Here is a 25428-nt window from a genome sequence, read left to right as displayed (position 1 = left end):
TCATTGTTAATGTCCCCTGTTTTATTTTGGCCGAATGGGGTTTCTCGCATATTTTCCCTTTTCCTTTCCTTTGAAAACCAATTTCTGTTTTTTTTTTCTCTATCCTCCCATTCATGGTAGCCTCAGGCAAGAGCAAGTTTTCTGGAAAAGATCAACAGGATCAAAAGTTGCATCTTCATGGTGCGCGACCTGGTTGCTCCTAGATGGAGGGCAGTTCAGACGTCAGTTGTTTAGCTGGCCGGTCAAACTGTAAGGAAGTAGAGTTCAAAGGATCCAGCTTGGCTAACCCGATGTGGGCGCTCCAATGCTTTCTATGTGCAAATTAAAGGCTTGACAACAAAAGAGTTAGAATGCAATAAATCATGTATACCTTGTAGCCTTGGGGTCAATGCCCTTTATATAGGTGAGATGTCGTGTGCCTCACGAAATACCTCTGAGATCTCTTGGGCGTGCTGTTAGGAGTCCATTTCGCACCAAGAGGTGAACTTCATGCTAGCCGATAAGGCTTATCGAGTCCGTCCGATCTGGGCATGATGAGGATAAGACTTAAGGACATGGGGCGTAATCCCGTGAAGTTCGGAGACAACTGGCTAGCTTCTAGAAATTGGCTACGTGTTACTTTAGTAGGTTGGGCCATCCCGAGCTACTCGGACCTCGGTCCTGACCAAGGTGCCCGAGGTAACTTAACCAGCTGAGGTGACAGGAAATGCTGAGTCACTGTCCAGTCAGAAAGTCGCCTCCACGTGTCCTAGCATGAATAGGTCGGGCCAAATCACCCCTCATCACATCTCAAGTAAAGCACCGATCACCAGTGACTATTCAGAGCACTACAACTGGAGTATGTGACTATTCAGAACACTACAACTGAAGAATTCTCTGCCATTACAACTAAATCTGTCTTTTGGGTAAAGAATTGACTTTCAGTCCCTTAAGTGGACATTTTCAACACAAACTCTGTTTGAACAACAAACCGTAACGGAATTTGAGCGATCGTGTTCAGTCATTTCTACCGTAGGCCAATGACCGGAAGAGTTTAACTAAGTAGAGCAAAGTCGTTTTTCGCGTTCTATTTGCAACAGTCAGTGAAGGCTAGATAGAAGCAACATGGAAGCTTTAGCAGATTGTTCAAATATGTCTTATTGGTCCATCCAATCCATCCAAATTGATTTTGGACTGGACGGGCAATTCAAAACCAATACTTTAACACCCTTAGGTGCAACCCAAGCCCAGACAGACCCAACCCAAATGTTTACATGGATTGGGTTGAATTTTGGTCCTCAGGCTGGGCTCGGATCTACTTCGAGCTTTTCTATTTTTTGGGTTTGGCCTAGGCCTAGCCCGACCTTATCCCAAACTCAGCGCAGTCCGATTATACCTTTCATATATACATGCATAAATATGTATTTATATATTTACAGTAATATTTGCGTACATGCAATATGTATTTACATATTGACAAAACAATAATGCCATGTCATCATGTCTCTACTTTCTACAAAGGTAATTATCTATTTTCTCTTTTTTATATTTTTCTGATTGTCTTTTACTTTAAAAATATAAAAAAAAAATATTGTCAATTTTAATTAAAAAAAAAAACTTATCACGTCCTCAATAAAATTGTACACCATTATCATGATATTATACTATTAGAGAGAGAGAAAGAGGGACTTTTTGGTTTTCCAAAGTTTCTCATCTCAATGCATGTTATTATACATTTAAGAAAGATATTTAAGAGAGAGAGAGAGAGAGAGAGAGAGAGAGAAAGAGGGAATAAAGAACTCATGACAAAAAACCCACCCCAAATCCTAATATTAATAAAATAATAAAATATTATTAAAGTAATAATAAGATATATAATAAATTATTCATAAATTATTAATAAAATATTAGAAAAAATAATAGCACTATAAAAAATATTAATAAATTAACAAAAGCAAGCAAAGATATTTATTATTAAATTTAATAATAATAATAATAATAATAATAATAATAATAAAATATCAATACAATATAATTAAAGTAATAATAAAATAATAATAATAATATAACATTAGTAATTAAATAATAAAATATTATTAAAATTTTAATAAAATAATTATATTATAATAGAATATGAATAAATTAATAATAAAATCAAGGATATTATTTATTAAGTCTATTATCTATAATAAAACAAGACATGCCATATCAACATGGCCATCATTTCTCCCTTACTATTTATCTAATTTGTGTTTTTTTTTTTTTGAATTTTTATTTTTAATACTAAACAAAATTACTCAAGTAGCCAATCATCTTTAAGTATTTAAGACTTTCATCTCTCCCCATTAACTCACCATTAACTTTATATACTCTTTCTCATTAACTCCTTTGATTATCTCTCCTCATTAATCATTTCATTAACTTTCTCTTATAATAACTCACTCTACTAATTCTCTCTCCTCTCAATTACTCTAAAACTTGCTTAAAAAATCATTTACTCTTTTTCCTTTTTTATTTTTCTTCTGTTATTTTATTCTCTCTCCTCTCCTCATTAATCTAATGAGCAAGAATCAATTTTCTTAGGGGTGATCGTTTCAATTCAACTTGGGCTCAGGCCCACAAATTTCAAGGCCAATATGGGTCCAATCCGTAAACAAAAAATTGTTTAAAAATTTGTTAATAAAAACATCATAAATAGTTAAATCACCTAAAAATAATGAGAGAGAGAGAGAGAGAGAATTCTTAGACATAGGTCCCACCCCCTCCATCATTAACCTATTTTAGCATATTTCCATAGGCATCTTCCATAATTAGCTATGGTGTTCCAAAGGGAAACTTTTTCTCTCTTCTATTCCATTTATTTATTGAATATTTAAAGTTTATTTAATTGGTAAGTTATCAACAAAAAAGTAAAATTTGAACTTAATAACTAAAATTAATAAAAAATTGCTAAAGTTAAGAAGAATATTAAATTTTAGCAAGCTCTTATCTAGCAACTATTAAAAATTATTAAATCAATGACAATTAGTAGTTCCTAATTTAAAATTAAAATACATTTAAATTCTACTTAAAAATAATTAATATTAATATGATAATTAAAAAGATGACTAAAATGTAAAAAAATATTAAAAATAATAAAATAAATCATTTGATTCCATATAAAAATTAATTAAAACAATAAAACATAAAACTAATAATGGGCCAATTAGAAAAGTCATCAGACTCCTACCTAGGGATGCAATTTATAATTTATCCCAACTGGGCTAGACCTATATGGATGATAGTTTTCCCCATCTCTATCAAACACCTAGCTTCCCCAACTCAATGGGGTCAAGGATGCCTTGGCAGGGATAGGGCAGGGATATGGATTGATAATGATGCGTGACCAAGGACATGGACGAGGATGGAAGTGAATTCCCCGCCCTGCCCCAACCCTAATTATTTATATTAAATATATATTATATACTAAATATATACATATATAATATCATTTATAGGATAAATATTTTAAGCAAATTTATCTTCTAAAAATACTTTTAAATTAAAAAATCAAGGATTTGGGTCGACAGGGACAAGGATGGAGGGTCATTCTTATCCCTAATAGGGGTTGAGGTCAGGATGTCATAGATATTTGTTTCAAGGTTAGGGTTAGGGACAAAGAGTATGGTCCCTACACTTAACCTGCCCCATTGCCATCCCTATAGACCAACAAATTTCTAGGCTCAAGTAACCATTCTCTTCTAAGCTATGTCTATCTTAGACATGCACCAAGTCCACACATAATGCAGGGGATAAGGATGTAAAAGTATTAGATTTATATTGGATTGCATCTGCATCTGCATTCAATTATGAAATCTCTAGATCCACATTTGCATCCAATTATTGTGTCAGATTTTGACCAGATTTGGATTTAACTTGCAACCATCTTATTGTGTTTAAAATGACGAAAAAATAAAAATATTAAAAAAAACTAATTACTTTTAAAGTATATATGTATAATAAATGTATATAAATATAAAATAATATTTTTTTCAATTATAAACTTTATATAATTATATGTTGCTACCTAGGATGGGTTGAGGGCAACAAGGTAAATCTACTTCGGAGTCGAGGGTTGGCTGATGCATCTGAGGTTCACTGTGGCCAAGGGCTGGTAGGTCAAACCTGTGAAGTAAGAGAGAACGTCAGAGGCCCCGGGTGCTAACCCGAGGCGGAGACTCCAACGGTCAAGTTAGTGTAGGTGAGACAAGAGGTGGACAAGGCCTGAGGATGGGATGCTCAGACGAGGCCACCAAGGAGGTAGACGTAGAGAGTCTAGGTTCTTACCTTGGGGGGGTGTCACCCCCTATTTATACTTGAGACTGCCTGGAGGTAGGTGGACACGGACGGCCAGGACGTGGTCTGCCCTTCAGGGCGCAGCCATCCGAGGTTGCCATGTAAAACCGTGTTATTCGCCCTGCGTCATGTGCCGGCCTCTGCTCTACGCACACATTCATTGGATCCGCTCTGAGCACCTCCTTCTTCCACGCACGTGCATGCCATTGGCCCGAGCTATAAGCACCAACATCATTTTCCCCCCACCCTCGAGGCTATGGTCGAGGTCTTAGCTGAGGACCTTGGCTTTGGCTGAAGATAGTGCATTATCTTTATTGGGAGGCGCTGATGGGCCTTCTTTGGCAAGGGCCTCGGCCTTGGCTTCGGCTTGTCGAGGATACACTTAGTCACTTAGTCTTTGAGCGGTGACACCAACTTGGGCTCCAATTCCCCCTCCGAGGAATGTTGTGGTGATTCTGTCATGTGGAGGCCTCGGCCTTGGCTTTGGTGAGTTCGGGCCTGTGCTAGATACTATCACGAGGGGTGCTTGCCCCCAGGTCCTGCACTTTACGGATGTAGTAGTGAAATTGTACGAGGCATCGGCCTTGACTGGTGGTCGCCGAGGGTGACACTTGGTGGCAGGTAATCGTGCATTAACCAAGCGTTGTTAGACAGTTTTGTATGCCCTTAGCTTCAAACAGAATGATGTACTTTATGAGTTTATTGTAAATGAATAAAGATACATATTTGATTCATGTTCCATTGGTATGTTTCTGTGTAATACCCTTAAACTGGACACTTAATGAGACTCGTGTTAGTTTAGAATGTTCACAGCCAGTGGGTCGGTCTGGGGAGACCTATCCTGACAAGGCTGACACTGTAGTGCCACCAAGTCGGTTGGGGTGGCCTGTCTCAACTGTCAGGGTGAGACCCTAGGCACATACAGTGTAGGATTAATTGAATCTTTGAACTGGACCAGAATTCCAGTATTGCCCTGGACCTTGGAGATTGATGGGCAAAACTGGAAAGTTACACCCGACCCCTAGACTCGATTATGATACTGCACTAGGTGTTGGATTGGGCTATCTTTGATGTACCAATCAGTGAGATCCTTAGCGGGGGTCAAAACCTGGGTATGTTGGGACAGTCCGAGAATTCATCTGAGTGGGTGATCATAGTGACAGGATCAGCCCCTTTGTCGGACAAAGGTAATGATCAGGGATGCACTCTCACTGATGGAAACCAAGACTGCCGGCAGCTGATTTCAACTGTTGAGATTTGTTTTGCAAAATATATTTTATATAAGATATAAAAGTATATATATGGTTTCTAAAATGTTTGCAAGAAAGTTTTAATTCCCGGGATCCATATAAGTGGAGAGTGCAACACTGTTCCTTGCAGCCGAGGGAGAGGTCCTCTCTTGTCGGGCAGTGTATGATCATTATGGGCTGAGAGGTTAAGTGTAAGACCATTGAGGATAACACCTGATGGGCTAATCTTGCATCTGCCCACAGTCCCTGGGTGTTACAAGGTGGCTTGGCCCAGGGACCACTTAGTGTAAGTGTTGGGCCCATAGAGCCCATTTGATGGGTTTCAGGGGGTACACTGTCTTCAGCAGTTCATTCGGCCAGGCCTTGTAACAAAGGCTGGGCTGAACCCATGTGGCTGATGTGTAGATCAATGCTTGGGTCCCACGCCATACAAGGAAGCCCAACTGGGCAGCAATTTGGAAGTTTTTTGAGTACATAACCTTAAATGGGCCTTAAGCCCATTTCGAACTGGGCTGATTTGATCAGTCATCTAAAGGGGGCGAATTCTGAAGTGGGTCAGCTAAAAGGATTGGGCTTAGACCCTATCCACTCAGAGAGTCCAAGATCTAAATAAGATTTAGATCTGGAAACCTCATAATTAGATTAGGAGACAGCTGATCTGATCTGCAGATAAGATAAGGATTATCCCTTATCACTAAGGGACTTCTAACCCAAATATGATTTGGATTAGCAACTCCTAATCAGATTAGGAGTTGATCCCTTTAAGATTATAAAAGGAGAAAGGGGGTGGCAGCCTTGAAACACACAACAACATCAATAGCATTCTTCTCTTTAAAGAAAAGAGATTGAGAGATTTCCTGCATACTGCGAATTCTCTTCTGCCGCCACCTTCCTGCCATTGCCATTCCTTCAGTTCGATCTCCAGTTCTTGGGAGCAATCAAGATTGGATCTTGATTTCAATCTTTTGGGAAAAGATTGGTTGGAGCTGTACTCACAAGCCGTCCAGTTGATTCTTGTGAAGGGTCAAGTTCTTTTGAAGAACGTTGCTGATTCTGCTTCATCCTGCACTGCGCCATCTTCAGTGGGAGCAGTCTTTGGATCCTTCCTTGGGCGTGAAAACCTCCATTGGGAGATAGTATTTCTCCGTATCAGGTATAATCCTCTCCCACTCCTTTTGGTTCAGATCTGGTTCAGTTTATGGTTCAAGATTGATCCTTGAAAATATGATTTTCTAAATAGGGAATACGATTCCCAGTTGAAGGGAGAGATAAATTTTTGAAATTCGCCCTTTATTCCGCAATCTTTGGGCGTCCATAGGATGGACCTCTCATCCCTTCAAGCGTAGGACAGGTCTTTCCGCTGACAAGCTATGGACCGTATGAGGGACACGTTTCCACGCCGGGTGCAAGCTTTGCGCGCTATGGGTCCTTGCACTAATAGGTTAGAATCATGCCCGAGACAGGCTCCAGGTCAGGCCGTGCACGGGATGGGTAGAGTAGCGAACGTTCCACCCTTAGTGGAACGTCAAAGAAGGGGGCTCCCTCAAAACCCGGGGGGTCGGAAGGGCTCTGGTCAGAGGGATGATCCCTCAAGGGGATCATGATGAACCAAAGCCCGTTGGACCTCCGCGACAGCGCCCTGGATCACATGGCCGAGGTGTGCTCCTTCCCGTCTTACTTCCTAAGTTGAATCTTTGTCTTTTTTTCTCTAAGTCACTAACGAAGGTGTTCTTGCTGAAAGCGTGCCAATACTTCATCAGCCTAGGTGGCAAGGTTGGGGTTCTTCATCAACATTTGAAGAACTCTAAGGAGAAGAGGGAGTGGCTCGAGGTGCGGGTCATCGAGGCCGAGAGTGGCCGAGACTCAGTTGTCTCGGCCGTGAACGAAGAGAATGAGATAAGGAAGAATTTTGAGGAGGACCTCAAAGTGGAGAAGGCCCTCACGACCGAGATGAAGGGGGCCCTGAAGAAGGTGAACGAGATGTTGCAACAATCCAAGATGAAGAGTGTTCAATTGTACGAGGCCCTGGTGGCAGCTCGGGCGTAGGTGATGGAAGTCGAGGAGAGGGCCAATGACATAGTCAAGATCTGGAAGACAACCGAGTACCAGCATGCCCTTACCGACTATGGGGCTGACTCGTACATGGAGGAAATTGAGGACACTAAGGTCCAAGTGCTGAAGTTGACGCCTAACTTCCCAGTAGACAAGCTGGGGGATCCCAGGAGATGAGGTCCCTTCCACCGAGGTGCCCGCTATCGAGGTCCTTCCTTCTACTGAGGTGCCTGCTGCTGACGTTCCCCCCTCTTCCGAAGATGCTGGTTGAGTTGCTCCTTGTCTTCTTTTTGTGTTCTTTGTTTAAGTCATTTCTTGTAAGGGGCTCAGCCTCCCCCATCCGAGACCAGCTTTTGTAAAGCTGACAGAAGATACTTAATGAAATACACCTTTTGTGTAATTTGTGCCTTTGCTATCTGTTTTTGTACTTTCATTTTTTTTACTTAGGGGTTGAAATTCACTTACTAGAGGTTACAATGAGAAAAAACATTATCCAAAGTGGCACATTACTTAGTCATTCTCTTAGCAAGATAATTTAAAGGGGTTCAGCTGAGGCCAAGCCATGCCGCCGAGGGGTTCGGGGCCCCTTTCCTTAGCAAGGATGAAAGGAGACGAATGCCTTAGCTCTCCTGGCTTGTTCTCTACCCCCATCAAAAAATGGTTGGAAAATGGTTGGAAAAGGCTGAACCAAGCCACCAAGGTGTCAAGGCTTGATTCCTTTCAATTTGTTTTTTTATCCCTGCTAAGGAAGCTAAGTCAAGGCTACTTGATGCTGCCGAGGGGTCGGGGCAAGGAGTGTGCCTTAGCTGATGCCTGGCTTGGCTTTCTTAGGGATGTTTAGGGTGTGAGCCTCTGGACGGCCGAGGCTATGGGGGCATGCCTAGCCGAAGTAACGATATGCTTCCTTTGTAGCAAAGTACTTAGATTATTTTTAGTGTGTTTGCTCGTGATAGGCCGAGGTCTTTGGCCGGCACTTAGAGCCAAGGTCCCCATTATTCTTTACCTTAGTGTGAAGGCTTAGTAGGCGTATGGTCCAAAAGGAACAGTGTGCCTACACCGTCGTCCAGTTCGAGCATGTAACCTCGGAGGAGGTTGTATGTGTTTGTTGGTCATGAGACCGAGGGGTCTTGGCAGTTAGCAAAGTAAGAACTTATACACTAAAAGTTGGAGTCGAGGGGGAGGAACTTTGCACTTTATTCATAGTTCGTCCATTAAGGAGTACATACATTGATAATACATCTGGAGGTTCTCTGAGTTCCATGTCTGAGGGACTGGTCTTCCATTCAAATATTTGAGCCAAAACGAGTCGAGGCTGACGACTTGCTTGATTCTGTAGGAACCTTCCCAATTGGGGCTGAGCTTGCCCACACCGGGCTCGAGCACCATAACTTTTTTGAGGATGAGGTCCCCTTCCTTGTAGTGTCTTTCCTTCACTCGAGAGTTATAATAGTGGGCTACTCTCTGCTGGTAGGCTACGACCCTGAGCTGAGCCTACTCACAGACTCCTTCCACCAAATCAAGGTTGTTTCTGAGATTTTCATCATTTTCAGCTTCATTGTACGCCTCGGTTCGAAGCATCGGCTGGCTGATCTCTGTCGGGATGACGGCCTTGGTGCCATAAGTTAGGTTGAACGGGGTTTCTCCTGTGGAAGACCGAGGTGTCATCCAGTAGGCCCATAGGACGTTGTTTAATTCATCGGTTCAAAGGCCCTTGTCTCTACCGAGTCTAGTCTTTAGTCCTTCTAGGATTGTCCTGTTGGTGACCTCAGCTAGGCAATTGGTTTGTGGATAGCCTACCACGGTGTACTGCTACATAATGCTGAGGGTGGCACACCATTCTCTAAACCTCGCATTGTCAAACTGCTTCCCATTGTCGGTGACTAGCATGTGGGGGAGTCCGAAGCAGTAGATAACATTTTTTCAAAAGAAGTTTTGTATCATTTTGGTCGTGATGGTGGCCAAGGGCTTGGCTTTGACCCACCTGGTGAAGTAATCAATGGCGATGATGAGGTACTTTCTATTTTTGGTGTCTTAAGGGAAGGGGCCGAGAAGATCCATACCCCACTTAGTGAAGGGCCAAGGACTGCTGAGGGTTGAAAGGATTGTGGCTAGCCGATGGGAGATGTTGGAGTGTTTGTCGCACCAGTCGCACTTTTGCACCAATTCGGTTGCGTCCTTCTGAACCATCGACCAGAAATACCCTTGCCTTAGCGTTTTCTAGGCCAAGGCTCTACCTCCAATATGACTGCCGTAGATGCCTTCGTGAATCTCTCGGAGCACATACTCGCCCTCCTCCTGGCGAAGGCATCAGAGGTAGGGCAAGGTGAAAGACCTTTTGTACAACATTCCTTCAAGCAAGGTGTAGTGGGCAGCCTGCCATCGAACTCGTCTAGATTGGTTTCTATCGACGAGCAGCTGCTCGGTCAACAAAAAGGCGATGATGGGGTCCATCCTATAGGGCTCGGCTTGCACAGGGAGTGCCCAGACTTCTTCGATGCTGGGGCGAGCTAACTCCTCAACATGAACTGTGCGATCGAGGGCTGCACCTATGGTACTTGCTAACTTTGATAGGGTGTCGACTCTCATGTTCTCGGACCATAGGACTTGCTGAAGGAGAAGTGTTGGAAGTAGAAGATGAGCTCCTGCACCTTTGCTACGTACTTGGTCATGATGTGTTCTCTAGCTTCAAACTCACCATTGACTTGGTTCACCACCAGCTGGGAATCACTAAAGACCTCAATGTGCTAGGAGTCGAAGTCCTTGGCGAGTTGCAAGCCTACGAGAAGGGCTTTGTACTCGGCTTCATTGTTGGAGGCCAAGAACTCGAACCTCAACGTGTACTCTACTTCAGCGTCATCCGAGGTGAGGAGTATGAAGCCGGCTCCACTCCCTTTAGTGTTGGAGGATTTGTCGACAAACAGCTTCCAGGTAGGCCAAGGTCCTTCGGCCGGCCAAGGCCTTTCCACTTCTTTTGGGGCTTGGCCCTAGTCTTGGTTAAATGTGCATTCTGCTACAAAATCAGCTAAGGGATGTGCTTTGATTGTAGGCCTTGGTTGGTACTATAGATCGAACTCAGATAGTTCAATGGCCCATTTGGTCAATCATCTCGAAGTCTCTGGCTTGGCGAGGACAGCCTTGAGGGGCTGGTTGGTTAGGACTGTGATATGGGCCTAAAAATATGGTCTGAGCTTTCTGGCCGAGACCACTAAGGTAAAGGCATTGCAGAGGACCTTACTAATATAGTAAATTGGCATCTGCACTCCATCTTCTCTTATCAAAACAAAACTAATGGCCTCATCTCCAACCGAAAGGTACAGGCACAACACATCTCCTAGAAGAAGCCGAGTTAGTAGGGGAGGCGAGGCAAGGTATGTCCTTAGTTCCTTAAAGGCACGTTGGCATTCTTCCGTCCACTAGAAGTCTTTCAATTTCTTGATGGCTTGGAAAAAGGGCAAGCTACGATCGACCGACTTGGACATGAAACGGCTAAGGGTAGCCACTCAGTCGGTAAGCCTCTGAGTCTCTTTGATTGACCGAGGTGGTGCCATGTCAAGTATAGCCTGGATCTTTTCTAGGTTGGCCTCTATACCCTGCTATATGACAACGAAGCCTAGGAACTTGCCTGAGGTGATGCCGAAGGAACACTTTCTAGGGTTGAGCTTCATGTTATACTTCCATAAGGTGTCGAAGGTCTCAGCCAAGTCCGAGGTGTGTTGGTCGGCCATTAGGCTCTTCACAACCATGTCGTCTACATAGGCTTCGATGTTTCTTCCCATTTAGTGCTCGAAGACCTTGTTCACAAGGTGCTAGTAGGTGGCCCCAGCGTTCTTGAGGCTAAAGGGCATGACTTTGTAGCATTATGTGCCACACTCAGTGGTGAACGAGGTCTTCTCCTCATCTTCGGGGTGCATCTTGATCTGCTTGTATCCGGAGAAAGCATCCATGAAGCTGACTATCCCATACCGTGTGGTGGTGTCAACAAAGTGGTCTATCATCGGCAAAGGAAAATTGTCTTTAACGCAGGCTCGGTTGAGGTCTCTCAGATGAATCCGGCGTCAAGAAGGTTGTCAACTTCCTCTCCTATGGCCTTTCATCATTCCGGTGCAAAGTTCCTCTTCTTCTGTCGAACTGGCCTAGAGCTTGGGTCTATGCTCAGCTAGTTCAGAAAGGCTGTTTGGAGGAAGGTTGGACACAACACGCATCATTTTCTCAGGCTCGGCCTCGTCCAAGGGTAACGAGACGAGGGCCAAGGTCCTTGGTTGGTTAGCCTCTGATCGCTAGTTCCTCCCTGAGGTCAAGACACTCTAACAGTAGTACTTGTTTGTTCTTCCCTTTGGTGCCACCACATAGCACTAGCGGGCCATTTGTTGATCCCCTTGAACGACTTTAATGATGTGTTCAGTGGGGAACTTGAGGGCGAGGTGGTAGGAGAAAATGGCTACCTCAAGTGCATGGAGGGTTGGTCGCCAGATGATAACGTTGTAGGGGAAGCCGATCTTCACGACCAGGAACTCATTCATCCTCATCACCTACCGAGGTTTTGTCCCTACCATAACTAGTAAGGTGATTCTTCCCTCCAGTTTGACAACATTCCCGGAGAAGCCAACGAGTGGCACATTAATGGGGTAGAGGTGCTCGGGCGCCAGCTTAATTTTCTCGAAGGCATCTTAGAAGAGGATGTCGGTTGAGGACCCACTATCAACCAATATCATCTCCACCATGAAATTTGCGACGACGACCGACACCACTAGCATGTTGTCATGGGGGATTGAGATCCCCTTCAAGTCTTCATCCGTAAAGGTGAGGGCATCACTTTGCTTCAACATCTTGGGAGCCGACCCATGGATGTTCGGCTGCCAGGCATAGGCCTTTCGAGCTGAGGCCAAAGCACCACCTGAGGTTGTGCCCCTGATGATGACGTCGATGACACCTGTTAACTGCTACTGTGAGGACGAGGCGTCGGCCTCCCCACCCACGTACTGCTTCAAGTGGCCGTAGCAGATGAGGGAATTGACCTCATTCTTAAGCTTGTAGTAGTCCATGGTGTCGTGGCCGGTGTCATAGTGGTACTTGTAGTACTTCTTCATATTACCCCTCTTGGGGTTCCTCTTCATCTTCTCAGGCCACTTCACATACTCTTCCTTCCCTACTTTCATTAGGATTTGTGTTCGTGTGGAGTTGAGTGGCGTGTACTTGCTATAAGCCACGGCTGAGGCCGGTGGCTTCTTGTTATCTTTGTCATCGTTGTTGTTGTTGTTGTCATTATAGCCGTCTCCATTTCTTCTCTTCTTCTCCAGGCCTCCACGGTGGTGGTTGGCCTCTCCTTCCTGACGGTTGTCGGCCAAGGCCTCCTCAATGGTGATGTACTTTTGAGCTTTCTTAAAAAATTCCGCCTTGGACTTCCATAGTGTCTTGGCCACAGAGTACTTGAGGGTCGAGCATGACAGGAGGTCGTTGATGGCTGCATACATGGAGACAATGGGGTCAAGGTCGCAGACCTCGAGCTCCTTCTTCTTGAAGCGGTCGATGTAGGACCGTAGACTCTCGCCACGCTTCTATCGAATGGTCATAAGCGAAACAATGCTCTTTTGGCATCGTCAGCTACTGATGAAGTGGGCGAGGAAAAGACTGCCAAACTATTCCCACGAGCTAATGGACCGAGGGGGGAGCCCGAAGAACCATCAGTGGGCCACCCCCTTGAAGATCACATAGAAAGCACGACATGTCAAGGCATCGAAGTATCCATAAAGGAGCATGAACGCCTTGAAGCTTTCTAGGTGCTAGTTGGGGTCGGATGTTTTATCGTACATTTCAAGCATCGGCGCTTTGAAGTGTGACGGTAAGGGTTGCAAGATGATATCGGGGGTGAAGGCATCCATCTTTCTGGACGGAGGGTTCTGGCTTTCCGAGGTGTTGGATCAGCTCTCTTTAACCTAGCGAAGTTCGTCTTTGATGGCATTGAGCTATGCCCGCAGGTCGACAATCTTCTAGTCAATGGGGGCCTGGGCCTCGTCCTGGTTCTCTCGGACACGGAATGGGTCTGCCCTGTTCCCCGAGTACTTTGATGCGGGTACATTTCCGTTCCTTCTGGCCTACCAATCGTTCAAGATGTCTCAAAAGTCCGAGACATGAGAGGGAGAGGTGTGGCATCGGCCCTCAGCCCTTGAAGGCGGGTTGTGGTGGCCCGACCACCCGTCTTTGTCCTGAGGGCATTCTCATCGGTGGTAGTGTCCTTGGTCTCAGCGGTGATCGTGAGATTGTGTTGATTTATTCCCTCATCGGCTAGGAGGTCGAGAGGTCCTTGGCGAATGACTGGCACATCACATGTTGTTGGACTCTGAGGGGTTGGACCTATTGGATCCGATTTGGGTTGATGGCCAACAGGTCTAGAGACACTCGTCTGCCATGGTGCCCTAGGCTTTCAGTAGGGCAATCACCCTAAGGGCAGCCTCCTACTGGGCGCCCCACCTCGCCCAACCTCTATGCGAGGTTGTCAAGCCAGTCGAGGACTGCTTGGAATTGGTCCATCGTGACCAAGTTCTGAGCATTCCTGGTGTTTCTTGCCATCTCGACTGAAGCTTAGGAGTTAGTTTTTTAAGACAAGTTTTTTAGGGTGCAAGTCCAATTGAGGGTAGTCTTGGCGACGCTTCCCACAGAGGGTGCCAATTGTTGCTACCTAGGATGGTCCAAGGGCAACAAAGTAAATCTGCTTCGAAGCCAAGGGTTGGTTGATGCATCTGAGGTCCACTGCAGCCGAGGGCTAGTAGGTCAGAATTGTGAAGAAAGAGAGAACGTCAGAGGCCCTGGGTGCTAACCCGAGGTAGAGACTTCGATGGTCAAGTTAGTTCGGGTGAGACAAGAGGTGGACAAGGCCTAAGGATGGGATGCTTAGACGAGGCCACAAGGGAGGCAAGGATGTTCTTAGCCATAGAGAGTCTAGGTGCTCACTTTGGGTGGGGGTCACCCCCTATTTATACTTGAGACCACCTAGAGGTAGGTGGACACGGATAACCAAGATGTGTTTGCCCTTGAGGGCGCAGCCATCTGAGGTTGCCGCATGCGACCGCACTATTAGCCTTGCGTCGCACATTGGCGTTTGCTCTGCGTACACTCTCATTGGACCCGCTCTGTGCGCTGCCTTCCGCCACGTGTGTGCATGCGTGCCATTGGCCCAAGCTATAAGCGTCTACATCAATATACATAATAATAGTACATGTATACATAAAACAATAATTTTTAGGGTAAATTACAAAGACCTCCCCTGTACTATGGGGTCTGTGACAAAGACCCCCTATACTTTGTTTTGCGACAAAGACCCCCCTGTACTATGATCATGAGACAAAGACCCCCTTCCGTTAGCCTTCCATCAAAATCTGTCATTGCAATATTTTTAATCCCCATATTACCCTTAGAAGAAAAACACTATTCATCTTCCCCGATCTCACGATACACAAACAGCGGCGGCGGACTTCCAAAGTCCTCTCTCTCTCCCGATTTCTCTCTTCCCCATCCCCTTTCTCTCCACCCCTTTTTTTTTCTCGATTTCCTCTATTTTTCGATGTCACAGTAGCAGAGGTAGCAATAGAAGGAATCGTATTCAGAACTGATTAGTACTTGTATCTCCTGCTTAGCTTTTGGCAGAGTAGCAAAATTCGTCATTGGATCTGGTCCTCTCAACTGAATCGTTGTAGCATCCTCGATAACCCCAATCCGGCCGTCCTTCACCACAAGCGAGAAAAGGGCAGGAACTGCACCCAATTCAACCATGGTGACACGGTTGAGTGGGTAAAGCAAGATACCAAAGAGGGCTTTAAGGGCATCCTTCATCGACCTCGCAGGTGAATTGGAGTTCCAAATGATGTCGACAAGAGCGAAGATGATATCCCGCTTGGCTCCAATAATGAGTCGATACTCATCAATGACGAGAAGGCTATAAAGGGTCGTGGCGGCAGTTTGAACAGTGGCAGGGGTCGAAGTGGGAAAGCACATCAAGAAGGCCGCGAGTGGACATGAGCACATCGCGGTTGGAGATGGAGATGTTAAGAAGAGTAGCCACCGCATTTTCCTGGGCGACGGTGGAGCCAGCTTCTATGGTTGTGGTTGTGCCTCTGAGCCTCCCTAGCTCTCCTGGGTTGATTGATGCGAGGCCGATATAACCAAAGTTTGTTCATATAAATATGCATGTGCCTATAACTAGACACTCTTGAAGCTGAACATGACAAACTGTGAATGCAGTTGGACGTTCATATAAATACACTCTTGAAGCAGTTTTGTAGAACCAAGAACGACACCAAAAATCTTGCAATACTCCTAAAATGATACAGAAAACAATAAATCCAAAATACGAAAAAAACGGAAAGCTGCAAATCAAAGAAAATCAAACCCCAAATAAATAAATTAAAAGAAAAAGAAACAAAACCTCCAATGGCGTGTTGGAAATGAATTTAAGGTGTTGGTTGTTGTGGAGAAAACAACCAGAACCTATCGGGATTCATGATTAACATCACACTAATAATTTCAGTGGATTGACAGACCATGAATTTCATCATCACCTCGTCTTCCCCCAACATCCATCAACACACCATTAACCAGTGTTTTGAAATAAGGAAACTAAAGAGAGTGGAGAACAATCAGATGAAGGTTAGAGTGAGGGAGAACGCTTATTTGACTGAAGCAATTGCCAAAGTTTATTATGAAGGTTAGAGTAGCCACCATGTTTTCCTGCCGAATGGTTTTTGGAAACTTCTAGCAAAACGTTCTCCCTCACTCTAACCTTCAGTCAACTTCTGCAATTGACTGAAGCAATTGCCAAATGGCGCCAGCTTCTGCAATGAAGGTTCTCCACTCTCTCCGGTTACGATGATGCCAACTTATGCTATGTATATTAAGAAGAGTACCTGTCTCCTGAATGGCGCCAGCTTCTGCTATGAAGGAACGGCTATCCGGGTCATGCTTGGAAATGAAACAAAGCTCGCAGATCGCCTCGGTTTGTTCTGAAACGGAACTCAGCCTCTGTACCAAAGAAAAACAGGAAGGGGAAGAAGAGAGATCGGGGAGAGAGTGGGAGAGAGAGGGAGGACTTCGGAAGTCTGTCATCACTGTTGTTCGTGATCGTGAGGTCAGGGAAGATGAACAGTGTTTTTCTTCCAAGGGTAGTATGGGGATTAAAAAATATTGCAATGGCAGATTTTGACGGAAGGATAACGGAAGGGGGTCTTTGTCTCACGGTCATAGTACAGGGGGGTCTTTGTCACAAACCCCATAGTATAGTGGGGTCTTTGTAATTTGCCCTAATTTTTAATTGGACTTGGATTTTAGTTCGATAGGGTTAAATCCACATCTAATTTGATTATTAATCAAATGCAAGTTCTAACATCCAAATCCAATATAATCAAATTAAGATTCGAATTAGGTATTAAATTTTAGGAGTCCATCGATATCCCCAGCTAGTACAGCCTAAGCTAAGTAACCACTAAGCTTGACCTGAGGCTACCTTGAATGGGATTTTTTATAATAGATAAAAATCTTTATATATTTTCATAATGGATTAAAATCAAGGATTTGATAATTAACACAGGCAAGCATGTCCCTATCCATCCCAAATAAATATTATTACACTTGGGGTGTAGGTTAGGCTAGGCCAAGTAACTTTAAAATTTATTAATACACTACCAGAATTTGGATTGAGACCTTTTATTTATTTATTTTTGTTGATTAGGGTACACAATGGAGGTAGCCCATCCCCCATAGCTCCTTTGACTTCAATATTAATAATTTTGAACTAAAAATAGTTAAAAATCTAAAAATAATGATGCATGGGTTGTATTAGTTTCGTTCAATCTAATTATGAATGTAATATTGATCTTAGGAGTGTAACTTAGAGAGTTGGATCAAGTTGAGGATCAACCAAGGCCCAACCTAAAGTCCTAAACCTCAAGCTTGGGCTTAGATTAATTTAATTATGACTATAACCTTTTTTATATATTTACTAATATTTAAATATTTTAAATATCTAAGTAATATTTAGAAAAATGTAACATTTAATATTAATAAATTAAAATAAATAAAATAGAACACTAATAGATAATATGGAAAAATAATTATAATATTATTAAGTAACTAGTAATAATTTATTATTTTTAAAAAAATATATTAATATAATTAATCCAATTTACCATTTTCTAAATTATTTTTATAACAAATCACTAAAATAAATATTAATTACTTTAAACAACATTGCATTCCTTCCTTATAATAGTTATCAATTTCTATCATTTCATTTTCCCTTGACAAATCTTGTGCATTGCATAGGTCCCCATCTATTAGTGTGAACCAAATGAACAAAGTGAGATGGGTTCACATACAAAAAAAAATAGCTCCCATTATGAAGCTGGGTTAGAGACTAGAAAAGGAAAGGGACAAACGTTGGGTTGCTATCTTGTGCTCCAAATACATCCCTATGGGGAAAACTCATTGGACCACAAAGTAGAAAAGTAATGCACTAGAGATTTGGAGTCCTTTAACTTTCTCTAGTGTTGGAATACTTCTCTATCCCCTTAAACAAAAGTGGATTGTTGCTGAATTTGGTTTTATCTAATATTCTTGTGTTTAGACTGTTGTTTCTTTACTGAAATGGCCTTTGATAGAGTTGATATTATTCCCATGAAACATGATGGATCAACCTATGGGATTGACATTGTTGTTGTAGCACATGGGAGTATGAAATCTTCTACTGGTGGTGATTCTTTTGTTAAAGGTGATTCTATGGCACCTATGGTTGAGGAAATCATTCGATAACTAGTAATATCTACTATTTTTTCTTCCTCTTTCTACTATTGGCTTATTTGGTGAGTTCTCCGGTTATTGTTCTTCTCCATCTCATGTTTGGATCATTGAGTCTGGAGTTACCAACTATATGACAAGAGCCTACTCTAACCAACCAAGTAACCTTACTAAAACTTAGTGAAAAGTTAAACATCATTAGTAGCAGCGATTTGTCTCTTAAGTTTTCACTAACTGCATCATTCCCCCTTACAAAGACCATTCTTGTTCCTAATCTCGCTACAAATCTAATTTTTGTTGGCCAATTAAGCACTATTTTGCATTGTTACCCCTTGTTCCTGTTCTTTTAGAAATTCATGTTCCATAACAAGAATTTTATTTCTTACTCTTCAAGAGTAATAGATACGTTTGACAAATTGTTCTTCGAGAATGAATTTTTGTTCTACAGGAACAAAAATAGCGTTTAGATAATGAAACTATTTCTTAACATCAATTTTGCAAATCCACCCACATTAAGCCTAAAATTAACCATAAAAAACACGTGTCATTATCATAGTGATATCTTCATGTTGTCACCACCTAATCCTCAATCACTTAAGGATCAAATCAAAGCATACAAGCAACAAAACAAAAGCCCAACATGCCATGATATTCATGATATTCAACATATAACAAACGGCAATCTTCATGATATTCAACATATAACAAAAGACATAACAAAACACAATGATGGGATTAGAGAAGAAACCCCACCCGTTCGGCATAAATATGACCATCGATGGGATTAGAAAAGAAACCACACCCATTCATCATAACATATAACAAATGCAAACAAAATAATATAAGAAAAAACAATTTCAAATCGCATCGATTAGAGATTGTTTATAACTCATCTTTGCAATGGGAGAAAGAATGATTTCAAGTGAATCTGGCCAGAGAAAAGGTGAGTTTAAAATAGACCACACAATACAAAACCAGGTACGGTTATGAGACAACATACCTATTGACACGTTTCTAGCCAAAAATGTCGTCGATGCGTTCTACCATTCGCTTGCCATCCAGTTGGAGCCAAGGGAATTCCTCCTTCTGAGATTTGTAGTGGAAAGTTAGAGGAGTTCACTGTCGACGAAAATGTTTGGTAGGGCTTCTTTCTATCAATTAGTGTGAAATATCCATAATACCCCTTCTCTCACATGGGAGTCGTTAACACGTGTTCGTTAATAGGGGTTAACGTTGTGGGAACTTCACATTCCCTGGGAACGTGTTCTTTGGGAGCGTCGATTTTTTACTCCCAAAGAACGCATTCTTTAGGTGTTGTTCTCACACGAAAATACCTTTTTTTTTCTTGTACCAAACGCATTTATGCTTCGTGAGAATACTGGGAATGCACAAAATGTTCTCACGGAATGTTGTCAAACAGGGCCTTAGTTGATGAAGGTAATATTCTCACCTTTATATCATGATGGATGTTTGATCTAAGGCCAAAACACTAGGAAGGTGAAAGGAAAGGGATGCAAGTTGAGCCATCTATTTGTGTTGGAGTTTGAGAAGTCTCAAACATCAACATCCCCAGCTTATTTTAGTTTCTCCACTTTAATTCCTTTTTAAGTCACAAAAATAATGTTTGGGACTTATGGCATAAATGCTTGGGTCATATACATGCTAAGAAATTAACATTTTAGTTGATTCTTTCATTATAAACCTTTGATACATCTTTGTGTTTCCTATTTTACAAGTTTTATGACTATCGAATCTTCATTATTGAACTTTGCTTTGTGCTATTAGATTGAACCATCTTCATTAGATTTTGTTTTGTAATTCCATTTCAGTCCAATTACTTCTTTTTCTTTAGGTTTAAAAACCAACTCCCATATCTTGTTATTCTTAATAATTTCAATTTCTTTATCCATTTTTTACACCCAAACTTCTTCTTTTGAAGCTTCTTCAAAATTTTGTAGTTCAAGTGCATGAAATGCAACATTACATGAATCAATGATTTTTTGGAGTGAATTTATCTTTCTTGGTGGAGTATCTAAATCTACATCACTTGGGAATATTAGATTGAAACTTATTGAGCCTTATCTTCTTGTATTTGTTGGCCTTACATTTGATGTAGTTGTGTCATGCCCACGATCATTAGACATCACTTCTTTTTCATTTTCTATAAAATATTTCTTTGTTTATGAGGAATTTCCTTCAAAGTTTCATCTTCATTAAATATCACATCTCTTGAATTTACCAACTCATTTGTATTTGGATTCAATAACTATAGTAGCCTTTGGATTCATAACTTTAGTCAAATAAAATACATTTCTCACCTTTTCCATCAAATTTTTCTCTATTTTGTGAAGAAATGTAATCAGAAGCAATACATCCAAACACTTTGAATGAGCTAACAATAGGCTTTTTTATGTGTTGCTTCAAAAAGTGTTTTGTTTTACACTGCTTGTTCTTCATAAGACTTCCCAAATTCTCTCTATGTGAACTCTTTTCCTTTTTCGGTGCTTAAAATTTTTAAATTTTGGTCATTTTTCTTCTTAAAAAATGCTTTAAATTGAATAAAAGTAGGTCACATGCTTATGATTTTGCATCTAAAAAATACACTTACATCATTCCAGTATAATCATCAAGGAAAAAGAAGTTCCTCTTGTTGTTGGAGGAAAGTGTCCTCATAGGACCAAAAGTATCAACATAAACCAACTCTAATGGTGCCTTTATATTCCATGATTGCTCTAAAAATGATAGCTTATGATGCTTCTAATAGACACAACCTTCACATATTTTATGTTTTCTATCAATTTGAGAAATTTCAATCATTGTATTCTTGTTATTTAACATTGAAAGACTTCTAAAATTCAAGTGTTTATATCTCAGGTGCCATAACATGGATTTATCCATCTTCTTACTTTTCATCCCATGGTTCATATCATAGGACATGATTAATGAAAATACTTTGTTTCCGTTTTTACTCTAACAATGATTTGACCTTTCTACTTATTAGTTATTATACATTTACCATTACCAAATTGTACCTAATAACCTTTTTCTATAAGTTGTCCAACACTAAACAAATATGAGTCAAACAAGGAACATTCAAAACATCATAAATGAGTTTAAAATTACCTTGCTTAGTATAGACTACAACAACACCCTTTCCTTCAATATTTTGGAGCTTACCATCTCTAAGATTCACTTGAAAATTAACATGTCCATTCAACTCTAGATAACATTCTTTATTTCTTGTCATGTGGTTACTACAACCACTATCCAAATAACAAACTTCTTTTGACTCTTGTTGAGAATTCATACAAGTAGAGCTGTTCACGGGTCAGGTTGGGTCGGTTTACTACGGTTTTTCCAACCGACCCGACTTGGTCGGGTTACCTGACATAGAAACCGAAATCGACCCAGTGTTAAGCAAAACCGACTTGGTTGGTTTGAGTCGGGTTGGGTCGGTTTGGGTCAGTTTTGGTTCTAAGTTTATCCCTTATGATAAAATCTTGCTAATTTTAAAAACAGTCATAAATTGAACATCATTTCAGCCATCTCCAATGATAAAATTTAAATGAAAAGTTAATCAAAAAAGTTGTTCATTAATCACTATTCAATAATCCAAAGTTTCTTGCAACCATTCAAAAACTAGGTGGCCTAATGGGCTTTGGAGCTTCATGTTTGAACTAGGAACTAAGTCGGTTTGGTTCGGGTCGGTTTTGATTTTCTTGTATGAAAACCGAAACCGATCCGAATCATCAGTTTAGGAATTTGCACAACCCAAAACCGACCCGTGCTGATGAAAACCCGGCCGACTCGGGTTGGGTCGGTCCGGGTTGGTCGGTTTGGTCGGGTTGGGCCTTCTTATGAACAGCCCTACATACAAGAGTAAAATAAATTATTTTTTAGATCATCCTTTTCTATATAGTTGGACATGTTCTTTTTCCTTAAACCTGCAATCTTTTAGGGCATGAACATGATTTTTGCATTTTTTTACATCTAAATTAACAATCTTAAGGAAAATGGTTGTCCTTCTTGCAAATAAAACAATCATTATATTATTTTGCTTTTCACCTCTTCCATTATTTTGGTATCTTCTTCCTCTACCACAATATGACCCTTCTTTTGAAGTTTCTTTTTCACCATTATTCTTTTTATTTCTTGTAATAATGAGTTTGGACTGAAAATCTTACTCCATTGATAGTTTAGTCAAATCTTTAGATTCTTCAATGGCATCCACCACATGATTAAATTTAACCAGTAAACTCCTCAAAGTCTTTTTTACAACTTTTATATGAGATAACATCTCTATATGTTCTAATTTGATTTACAATACCAACAACTCTAGAAAAAAAGAACTTTAAACAAATTCATTTTTCTTCATCGTAAGATTATCAAAATCTCTCCAGAGAGTTTGAAGTTTTATGGATACCTTTTTAGTGCCCCGAAATTCCTTCTTGAGAATATCCCATGCTTCCTTTGAACTTTTGACAACCATGATTTTTGGAAATATTGTTTTGTTTACTGCTTATTGAATATGGTACAGGGCTCTAGCATCACCCTTCCCATTTTCTTTGTACTCTGTTTACAATCATGTTGCAAATTTCTCACGGTTTTGTAGTTCTTTGTACCCTTCTTCTACTAACTCCCAAATATCTTTGGAGATAAAAAAATAAAAAATAAAAAGAATCATTTGTATCCTCCAATAATCATAGTTTTCTCCATCAAAGTTAAAAAGTATAAATTTTTGGAAAGAATCTAAAATAGAGTTTGCTGAAACTTGATTTCATGAAGGATTTTAGTTTTAGATCGGAATAGTTAGTTGGATCCTTTTCGCTCTAATACCAAAAGTTGGTTGGAGCAATGGGGTGGAAAATAATCAAAGAGAAAACAAAATCTTGTGGTTCTAGGTTTTACTTTGCTCTTTATTGTTCTATGTCTCTAATGCTTCAGATGCAAAAGTGAACTTACTTTTACAAGTCTAAAACATTCACCTATAAGCCAAGCCACATAAATCTCTATGTTTTTTCTCGGGTTTTATTCATTTATCCTTGCTTTTTTGACAATTTTGAGCCTAACAAACTTGATTCCTAGGATTTTGGTTTTGTGATTCATTGTTTGGGAGTTGTGATTCTAGTATTTCAAATGGGACTCTGTGATTCGATCCACTTCCTCTATGGGAATCGCATGAAGATCCGCACTCCTAACTGAGAATCAAACTACAATTTAAAACTTCATTTTGATAATAATATAGCTATAATAAAACTGAAACTAAAATATTAAACTGTTGATATATTGATACATTAATGAAATTCACTCTTTTAAATATAAAATATAACAAAAGAAGACAAGAGACCTTTATGTATATTAACTATATAATCTATTTAGGTCTGAATCGACGGGTTGAAACAGCAAAAACGATCCAACCCAATTATTAATTGGGACAAAAGCACAGATTCAGTTATATATACATAATTGGATCAAACGTTATTTTATTTTTTTTTTTTTTTGGGGGGGGGGGGGGGGGGGGGGGGGTAGTATAATATAGAGAAGGTGAGCTCGTCAATGGCAAATAAATAAATAAATAAATGTTTTGGACATTCATTTACATAAAATCTTACACAACTACTTCGAACCATATCCAAGTGTACTTTTACACTTTAGTTGGTGTAAGCCTGTCTAACCTACATTGATCCCTGCACCGTTCGAGGGCCTCTTCCAACTCTTCTATCCTTTTGTCCTTGCCAGAAATGGTTTCCTGGAGACGTCGGTTTTCATCACGGAGCACCTGGAATTGACTCACTATCTCCTCAATCTGTGCCTCAATGGCCTCATCGCTGAGCTCTAAGGCACTCTCCACCACCTTGACCACGCGCCACAGGCTCACCACCACAATCAACCCTGCTCCTTTGCCTTTCAGAAATGCTTCCAAAAGCAAGGCTCCTATTACAACAAAGCCATCGACGACGTGACCCGGGTGCCGGAAGAACGATCTACCTAGTGCCAGCACCAGAGCCAATGTCTTGGCCAATAAAACGCTCAAGATGGCAATTCCTCCCCAGTGATACAGTTCATTTTCTGCCTTGGTCTCTTTGGAGGTGCAGGAGACGAGAGAAGAAGAGAGGTCAATTATAGAAATGACGAGATCAAACAGAAGAAGCGAGATAGCAAGAACACGAATTGGCATTGATTCCAGAAATTTGAACAAGTGGGTTCTCCATGCAGCTCTTGTCCTGGCATTTTCTTGTTGATCCTTCTGCTTCCATCTTTTCCTTCTAAGCCAGCTTTTCTGGAGAGACTGAATTGAAGATTCAATGGTGTCAATGGAGACTGCATTCCTGGATTGTTCTTGCAGGACCTGAGGGGCGGAATCCATTGAAGATTTGAAAGCAAGGGAGTAGAGTTTTGGATCTTGAGAAGAATTCGAGAATAAGATGAGTAGATATGACTTGGCTTAATATCTATCATACGGAAACGACTATATATCAATTTGTAACGGTGAAGCAAAGACAAGTGAAATGCAAGTACACATGGTCCAACCTTTCATACTTGGGCGTGACGTTAGATTTAGGCTTAGCACCATTTATCCACCCTTTTGTTGAGTTGGGTTTTGCTTAGGCGTCACGTTGACTTAAGTGGCGTTGGACATGTAACTGCTCAAATAGAAGATGAGAAAGCAAAGGCTGAGATGAAAACGAGGCATTCAACATTTCAGCAACTAGAAACCTACATGATTGTTGAATTATTAGTTTGTCCCACAGTTTTGTCATATACCAGCTAAACACCTATATAAAATCTCAGAAATTTTTAGTTTGAAGATCTTTTCTGCTTGGATTTTTCTGCACTTATTATCGGTTTATCACCAGTACTATTGAAGGTGGGTCACATGACTCACGTATAGAAGATATCCCATGGACAGCCTCTGATCTTTTCTTATTAGAGGTATAAATCGGGCCGTGCTGCCCACGGCCTGAACTGACTTTGGACCAGGACGGCACGATCGAGCAGGCCATGCCACCCACGGCCTGCATGCCAGCAC

At 41.3% G+C, this 25428-nt stretch overlaps 1 protein-coding gene, 1 non-coding gene and 1 pseudogene across 2 annotated transcripts; all 3 read right to left on the bottom strand.

Moving 5' to 3' along the window:
- Window positions 1–14863: 14863 nt before the first annotated feature.
- On the bottom strand, window positions 14864–16772 carry LOC148803188 (U-box domain-containing protein 16-like; annotated as a pseudogene).
- LOC148803189 (small nucleolar RNA snoR14) lies at window positions 16087–16173 on the bottom strand. The gene has a single exon (XR_016081790.1). It is a non-coding gene; the product is annotated as a small nucleolar RNA snoR14 (small nucleolar RNA).
- A 7137-nt stretch (window positions 16773–23909) lies between the features above and the next one.
- LOC104587982 (voltage-gated hydrogen channel-like protein) lies at window positions 23910–25111 on the bottom strand. The gene is made up of 2 exons (XM_088896772.1): window positions 24930–25111; window positions 23910–24800 (listed from the first exon to the last, which is right to left on the bottom strand). The coding sequence occupies exons 1-2, from the start codon at window positions 24970–24972 to the stop codon at window positions 24043–24045; spliced, it is 801 nt and encodes a 266-aa protein (XP_088752898.1). The 5' UTR covers window positions 24973–25111; the 3' UTR covers window positions 23910–24042.
- Window positions 25112–25428: the final 317 nt, after the last annotated feature.

This window comes from Nelumbo nucifera, chromosome 1 (genome assembly GCF_055504915.1).
Source record: "Nelumbo nucifera cultivar China Antique chromosome 1, China Antique-T2T, whole genome shotgun sequence".
Lineage (NCBI taxonomy): Eukaryota > Viridiplantae > Streptophyta > Magnoliopsida > Proteales > Nelumbonaceae > Nelumbo > Nelumbo nucifera.
This window is presented reverse-complemented; position numbering and strand designations above follow the sequence as displayed.